We start from the raw sequence: 8,146 nt of genomic DNA, 5'->3' as shown, positions 1-8,146 counted from the left end.
ATTTTGCACTAAATGTATGTTGAACCAATTCGCGTATTGAGATCGCCATATTTAACTCAGAAAATGAGTTAAATTTACTCATTTTTTTTTCCGCGCAGAAGTAAAACAATATAAATCTAGAATTTCATGAAAGAAAACATAAATGCTAGTCTTTGTGAATGTCTTAAAATACATTTTATTCTCCTTAAAAATAAGCAGCCAATATAAAGCTTTATAAATTTCTTTAGTATCTGTTGTTACGTAGGCATCTTCCGTACCTTAACGTAGGAAAACGCCCTATTTTCCAATCACCGGAGCTAGCCATAGAAATCCGAATACAGAAACGCGATTAGGAAACTCTTGCGAAAGGATCCAACGAGTTAAACGGCTCCAAAAGTCACCGACCGACCCAGCACGACTCAGAAACGCCACCCTCACCTGGGCCCTAGGAAACTCCCACCAATTGGAACATCCTGCTAATAAAACCAGCAGTCCGGTCAAGACGGGGAGTCTTTAGTCAATTTTTCATAAGTCAGTGTCAGTTCGTACGCTACACGTCAAGTATCATCGAAACTTCGAGTGGAGCTCCTGGCCCCCCCGTACTCCATTCTTAGCGAGTCAGAGACCGAGACCGCCGGACTCCCTGCCAAGGACCACTATCCTGCGAGCTGCAGTAGCGCCATCCAGTACTCCAGCGATCCAACGATCGAGTCAGGACCAGACGGCGGTACTGCGACTTCCGTTGAACGGGAGGCTTCTAGGAGACCTCCAACCCTAGGGCACGTCACGGGACGAAGGTGTTCACGTACAGTCATCCGACCGGGTCGATCAAAAGAGACTGTCACCGATTACGGCCGCTGAACAAGCCAGGTAGAGGATCCTTCGCAAGCTCGACTCATCCTAATTTTCATTCTAGTTTATTTATTAACCCTTCATCTCCGACCAAAATCGAATTCTAACCATTATCGCGATTTCCATGCCTTGCTCCGGTTAACCAGATAGATTAAGAATCCATCGACTTCCATTAAACAGCTGAGCTCGAATCTCAGCATCGCGAAATAGAATCACGCGCGGACCGCCTTAAAATAGTAAGAATTCCCGCGTCAGCACACCGGGGTCCAGTAACCCGCCGCCGCTAAAGCGCGCTATCGCGACACCCGACCCGCCGCGACGCGGAAGTATATTAATCTAGAGAAAATTAGGTCAAGGCACCTCGGGTGCCCTCCCAGCTGATTGTAGTTCAGACCTCACGGACGAATAAATGCAAACTATCTTAATACACTAGCCACATTGCTATTCGTTCGCACCCCTTTTTATTCCTCACTCCTCTAGATTCCACCAGAGGAATTTATGTAGCCGCTCGGATCAATCTCCTCACAAACTTAAAATAATCGTTACGCGCATGAGTTGGGTAATCTCAATCTGAATCACCCCAGCCTCGCATCCGCTTGGCGGTCCCGTAACAAAACTGGTGACAGCGGTGGGATCCTCTCCTTTCGGACTGGTGGGGCCCGTTGTAATTAGACACGGTACCTCCCACCATCCCTTTCGGAAAAACCTCAAAATAACTCCAATTATCACTGTTTCAAGTACTGTAGAATCTGCACCGTCTCTCTCGGAAAGCAAAAATAGAACTTAGGATCTCTGTCCTTCCCAAAACAACCCTTCGTCTAATGAGGAGTCGAACCGACCTTCCCGTGGTAACTTGTTTCCAGTCAGACCTAAACGGAACGATAAAGTGTAGTGGCTGAACGACTCCGGAAAAGGCTCAGGTTGCTTCAGTCGAACCGACCTCCCGGTAACTACGTTACCGACCGAATTAAGGTTGAACGACTCACGTACCTTATCTCTCTGGTGGAATGATAACCACTAAGCTAAGGAAAGATTGCGGCTTGTGTGGAATCCTTATCACCTTATAAACCAGGTGAGCACAAGGAAATCTACCGCCAAAAATCTTCGTTCCCATCCCTCTTTTTTTTTTTTCAACAAATAAATGCCTAAACGAGCAGGAAGGAAGCAACGTGAATACCAAATTAATATGAAACAAAAAATCGAAACCGTATTAGATATCCCTTCTGAATCCCGCAAAACCCTTAATAAAGCAATTGTCCTCCATTGTCTTAACCAGCTATCTATTCATACAGAAATCCTGGTAGACATTCCCCCGACTATATAAACAAATATCCCTTCCATCCACTTCCATAGAATCTTCAATCGAAATTCCCCTATTAGAAGTCCAGCCGTTAACAGCTGGACTTGACTCAGCTGAGACGATCCGAGAAATCGACGCGTTAGTGGAATCCGTCGCAGCGCGAATTCTCCCGAATCATTCCTATCTTGATATCGAGACCATAGACATTTCGGACTAAATTCAAATTCCCGCAACGTCCCACCTCTTTACGAACAGGTCTACGTCAAAAGGGAAAACTCTATCTTAGAAACCTAAGTCTCATATTTCGGCACGATGACTACCGACCGAAACATCGCCGACTTGCTTAACCTGACTCAGCACCACATGCAAATGACGGAGAAATGCTCACGTATACGCTGCATACAAGGAGCATTTCACGACGTCCCGGAATTCAACGGCGAAGACCCCCCACTTTCCACCTTCGCACAACGCGTAGAAAACAGGTGAACATTAATCAACCCGGAAGATGATAATTTATATCTAACGGCCGTTTTGACGCGTATGACAGACCCCGCGCGTACTAGCATCGAGGATAAAGCCTTCAGGGACGTCAAGGAATTGATTAAACATCTGAAAAAGAGGTTCGCTCCTAGTAAAGATCTCATTTTGCTAATGGGAGAGGCCAAACAGTTAAGCATTTTCCCAGGTGAAACCGCACGCTAGTACATAGATACAGTTAGCCAATTAGCCAGGGGAATAAAATCCGCCATCGGAGATAGCCCACAGGGTCAACCCATGAGCGAAGGGATCAATCAAACCCTTCTCGATAATTTCATCTTAGGTTTGCCTGGTGAAATGGACACCTATGTCTACTCCAAAAATCCTAAAACGCTCGACGATGCATTTAATCAGGTTTTACAATCCGAAAAAATCCGAGGTGGCAGACCGATCATATGGGAACCCAGGGAAAGGTATAATTCTCCCGGTTACCATCGTCATAGGAGTCCCCATACGATCTATCATTACGACCATTACCAATACGACAGACCCCCCCTCCCCCATCACGTGACATATCCTCAACAAACTAGACAATACGATAGATATCCGGAAAGACGCTATGAAAGGCCTAGTAGAAGCATCAGCCCACGGCCCGAGGCAATGCACTCCTTAGTCAGCACTTCCGAGCAAAGGCCTTGCATTCCGACACCTCCACCTTGCTTCACCTTGCTTCTCACTTGCGGTGACATCTCTCCTACGTCCTGCCGGTTGCGATGAACTGCACGTGAACGCCTTCAAACCGGGGCGTGCCCTAGGGTTGGAGCTTCCTAAGATTCTCCCACTGGTCCGGAATTCGAAGCGCCGTCGTTCTTCTTACTCTTGGCTCGTGGATGTCGGAGTACCGAAACGCAGAACTGTTACTACCGTACGGTCAGCTCTTCAGAGAGCTCCAGCCTCTCTCCTGAGACTGCTCTGTACGCTGTCTTGAACTCTTCTATACTGCTGGCGGCTGCTTTTCGGTACTGTTTTCATACGAAATCTTATCCTTGAAATGCCCGTGAGGACAGGGTCCGATTTCTTTGTTTCTGGATTTTGTTGTTAGAAGTTTGATCAGAAGTGCTGAGGTAGTCATTATGTTGACGGAAGAGTAGGTCCGTGTTTTGGTCCAGAGTGCAGTTCGATGCGAAATACGTGCGAATAAACCAAAACATTCCTCGATGATTGTTCCAGTCGTTGTTATTTTTTCGGTTTAATCGGACGATACTGTCGTTGCTTTGGATTCGATATTTATCTTCCGGTAACTGACTCATACTTAATAGAATGCGCGCCTCTCTATTTTGAGGAAAATCGGGTAGCCTCGTAACAACGTGCTTGCAACGCGCGCGTTAATTTTCCGAAATTATGTCGGGTTTATGCCTTTTGGTGATTTGTTAAATTTCTCTTCCAGAAAACTCATTTTCAAAAAGCCTTTTTTGGATTCCCTTTCTCGCCGAACAATTGTCGGGTTTTAGCCGTTCGGCTTACTGTTAAAATCGATTCTGTCTATCTTCTTTTACAAACGAAATCTCTCGCGGGTGAATAAATCGAATTGTGATTTACCCTTTAACGTTGCAGTTTACTTTATTTTATTTACCAAGACAAATCTTCCCTCTAATTTATCGGAAGGAAATCGGGTCCCTTCCGGACCAATTAAAAATCACGGGAGTTAAGTGCCCTAACCTCGCCCCTCTCTGCGGTCATTTCGGTGGCCAACCAAGTTGAGCTAGCTGTCCCTTCGCCTTGGCCGCGAAGCCCTTAGGAGTAGCGACACCTTTTGGGAAAGTCTTCTCCGAGGGCGTGCCTCGGAGAAGCCAGGAATAAACCCTTCGCCCTCTCCTTCCGGTTCCGCTCTCGCGGGGAGAGCCCGAGCCCTTAGAGAGGGGCAGCCGACGGTCCCCTGAAATTCGGCGTCTTAAGACGCCTGGCGCCCTACGGGTCAAGGATTCGAGTGTGTGTGCGAGTCAGGGCGGAGGATAAGGACATTGGGACGCAGGGTCCTTTTGTGAACGAGAGGTATCCCTCGGGTGGGAACAAAAGGAAATCCCGTCAGAATGTGCGCGCGCGCGCGCGCGTGTGTGTGTGTGTGTGTATTCGAAGGTTTCAAAGTCTTCTAGGAATTAAACGATAAGACCATACCACTTGGATGATGACACCCTTCGCGCGTTTCCAGACTATTCTATTAGCAATAAATGACGGTTCAACGATACCATAGACTTAGTATGCGAACGGTGAACGTTGAGGTGACGTTTGGAAACCTAAAAATGGGACATTCGCACGGAAGAGAACGAGATACGAGGAAGAGAGCAAGTTCAACGAGACATGAGGGAAAGAGAGCAATTTCGATGAGATCGGTACTAATTGTGGATACGGCGCTCGGATGTACCTGAAAGTTGTATCATTTTCGACAACAATAATTCACATACAATGTTGAATCAAAATCCACTGGATCCTGCCAACGGTTCTAGAGATTTTGCTGGCAATGTAACCCCAAATCAAGGTTCCCGAAGAGGCGTCGAATAAAAATTCGATTCGTTCCAGTATATATTGGTTTAAAGAATAACATTTGATGTTTCTGTATTTTATATCTGGTTGGAGAATTATTCCACCCGACCCTTCACATTAGATAGTCATGGACCTTCGCGCGTCGCAAAACTTTGATCTCCTTAACAACCGATACCTTTTTTTTTTTTTTTACGAGGAGACAATCTGACGGACACCCCCGCCCCCGAGGGAGAGGCGGGGGTCGTGTGGGGCTTGCACCCACTAAAAACTCCTCGGTGGCTACCTTCGGCGCATTAGGGGGGGCCACGGGATCGGTTGCGCAACCGCGGCCCCCCCGCGCCCCGCCCAGAATCTGGGCTCGTTTGGGGGGGGACAAAGCGTCCCCCCGGCATTCGATATTCTTCACCGGCGGGGCGGGGCCACACCGCCCCGCCGGCACCTCTCGGGATCGCGTGCAGTGGGGACTCTCGTCCCCTGCCGACCCAGGCGGCGAGGGCTGCAAGCGGGGCCAGGTACTCAATCCCCCGGCTCCTCACCACCGATGCCTCGAGAGCTCACCCCAAAAATGCGCGAGCGGGGGCGGGACGCTTATCCAAAAGGTGGCGGAGGACCCGCCACCCCCGGACGACGCCGCCGCCCCGTCCTCCCCTGGTGGGCGGGATCGGCCATCTCCCGATCCCGCTCCGCGGCCTCCTTCTGCAGCATCACTTGTTCGCAGAAGGAGGCCACCGCCTCCCACGACCTCTCGTCGCGGGCCATCGCGCCGACGACAGCCGGCAACGAGAGGTCCCCACCAATTTCTTGGAGCAGGACACGGCGCTCCGCCTCACAGGCGGGACACACCTCGAGGGTGTGTTGCGCCGTGTCCCGCTCCGCGTCGCAATGATGGCAACGCGCTGTCGCCTCCCGTCCTATGCGACACAGGTACTCCCCGAAACACCCGTGTACGGAGAGCACCTGCGTCAGTCGGTAGGTGTGCCTACCGTGGCCACGGTCCAGCCAGCTATCCCAGCTAGCCAGCACCGCCCCGACCGCCCTGTGCCCGGCGGAACCGGCTAGCCGGTCCCGCCACTTGTCTCGGGCAAGACGTCGGGCCTGGAGGTTCACCGCCGCTTCCACCGCCAGCCCTAGCGGGCCCCGCCCCTCCCGGCGGAGTTCGCGGACGCACCGATAAACTGTCGCGTCCGTCTCCGCCTGGAGATCAAAGGGCAGGACACCCGCCAGTGCCGACGCCGCCTCGTGGGAGATCGTGCGGTACCCGCGGACGACCCGGATGGCCAGCCTACGCTGTAGCCGGCGCAGCACCTCCTTGCTGCGCCGGCTGGCCATCAGGTCGCCCGCCCACACCGGCGAACCATACAATAGCATGGACTGCACGATCCCCGTGTAGAGGCGACGTACCCTCTCGTCAGGCCCCCCGAGGTTCGGCAGCAGCCGGCAAAGCCCGGCCGCCGCACATTCCGCACGGGGGGCGAGGCGGTCCAAGTGACCCTCGAAGCTCCAGTGGCCGTCCAGGTCCAACCCGAGATACCTCATGGAATCCTGGACCTGGACGTAGGCACCACCTACGCGGACCAGAGTCTGGGGCGGCGGCCCCTCACGCCGAGGCTTGTTGTGGATCCACAACGCCTCGGTTTTGTGAGGGGCCACCTCGAGTCCCAGGTCCCTGACCGCGGCGACGACGCGCTGCACCGCCACCTCGGCGAGCGCCAGCGTCCTCCCCCAGTCCTCCCCGCCGACCAGTACCTCCGTATAATCGGCGTATCACGTGAGGCTGACGCCGGCAGGGAGGGCGACGCGCAGGACCGCGTCGTACGCGAGGTCCCACACGATCGGTCCAAGCACCGAGCCCTGCGGGACCCCGCAATGTACCTCCGGCCTGTGTACCGCCCCGTCCCGACCCGGGTATTCGATAAACCTGTCCCTAAGGTAGGCATCGACCAGTCTCCTCAGATATGACATCGTATCGGCCTTGCGGCCGACCGCACCTGGAGGGTGATCCTCCTTATCGGCCCCCCCATTGCTGGGGGGTTACACTCCGTACCCCACCCANGATGATACTCGAGCGCCGCCCTGATAGCCCCCCAGGGCAGGGTGTTGAATACATTGACGATATCAAGAGATATCGCCAACACCACCCCGCCCCGGGAGATGGTCGAGTCCGAGAAGGCCCGAACGCGCTTGATCGCGTCCACCGTCGATCGACCCTCTCGGAACCCGAACTGACACTCCGCCAGATCGGGTCCCACCCGGGACAGGTGCCCGGTGAGGCGGCGAGCGATGATTCGCTCGAACATTTTGCCGACCTCACCGAGCAAGCAAATCGGGCGGTACGCGGACGGAGAATCCGCGGGCCTGCCGTCCTTCTGGAGGAGGACGAGTCTCGCCGTTTTCCACGCGACGGGGAACCGGCCCGTCATCAGGCAGCCGTCAAACAGCCGCCTGAGCCGGCTCCCCATAGCGCCCGAGGCCGCGGAGTTCCGCGTCACCATTCTCCGGACGGCCCCGGTGAGCTCCTCCTCGCTGACCCCCAGCTCAGCGGACCAGGTGTTCGGGTCCGCCGGCTCAAGAGCGGGGCGCGGGCCCTCCACCCCCGCGACGGGGAAGAGGGTGTCCACGACCCGGTCGAGCAGCTGGGGGTCCAGGGTCTCCGTCAGCGGGGGCGCCCAAGGACGGAGCTTATTCAGCACCATCCTGTACGGACGCCCCCACGGATCCCTGTTCAACCCCGAGAGGAGCTCGTCCCATGCCCGGGACTTGGCCTCCTTAATGGCAAGCTGCAGGGCGACCGCCGCCTCGCGGTACCGCCCGTACAGCGTCGCCGTCCTCGCCTCGTCCCGCCGCCGACGGCGGCGAGAGCGGGCGTACTGGCGCCGGGTGTGCACGCATGCTGCGCGCAGCGCCGCAATCTCCGGTGACCACCAGTACGCCTTCCGCCGTGGGGGGAGCGGCCCGACCCGAGGCATGGCGAAGTCGCAAACGCGCGTCATCGCCAGC

At 54.1% G+C, this 8,146-nt stretch overlaps 1 protein-coding gene across 1 annotated transcript; it reads right to left on the bottom strand.

Annotated features, from left to right (window-relative positions):
- Nucleotides 1-3,528: 3,528 nt before the first annotated feature.
- Nucleotides 3,529-7,842, bottom strand: LOC111674313. Its single transcript, XM_023434080.1, has 3 exons — nucleotides 7,639-7,842; nucleotides 5,816-6,895; nucleotides 3,529-3,630 (listed from the first exon to the last, which is right to left on the bottom strand). The coding sequence occupies exons 1-3, from the start codon at nucleotides 7,840-7,842 to the stop codon at nucleotides 3,529-3,531; spliced, it is 1,386 nt and encodes a 461-aa protein (XP_023289848.1).
- Between the last annotated feature and the right edge of the window lie 304 nt (nucleotides 7,843-8,146).

The sequence above is a fragment of the Orussus abietinus genome, unplaced genomic scaffold (genome assembly GCF_000612105.2).
Source record: "Orussus abietinus isolate OABI.00-Male unplaced genomic scaffold, Oabi_2.0 scaffold549, whole genome shotgun sequence".
Classification (NCBI taxonomy): Eukaryota; Metazoa; Arthropoda; class Insecta; order Hymenoptera; family Orussidae; genus Orussus; species Orussus abietinus.
The sequence above is the reverse complement of the archived record's forward strand: the minus strand, read 5'-3'. Positions and strand labels throughout refer to the sequence as shown.

Bases quoted from the DNA above. Each gene is read 5' to 3' on its own strand.
- LOC111674313 (XM_023434080.1), bottom strand. From the start codon at position 7,842: ATGGTGCTGAATAAGCTCCGTCCTTGGGCGCCCCCGCTGACGGAGACC. The intron at 6,896-7,638 runs GTGACGCGGAAC...GATTATACGGAG, and splicing joins CCGGGGCCGTCCGGAGAATG to GTACTGGTCGGCGGGGAGGA. The intron at 3,631-5,815 runs GCCGATCCCGCC...GTATGAAAACAG, and splicing joins CGGAGCGGGATCGGGAGATG to TACCGAAAAGCAGCCGCCAG.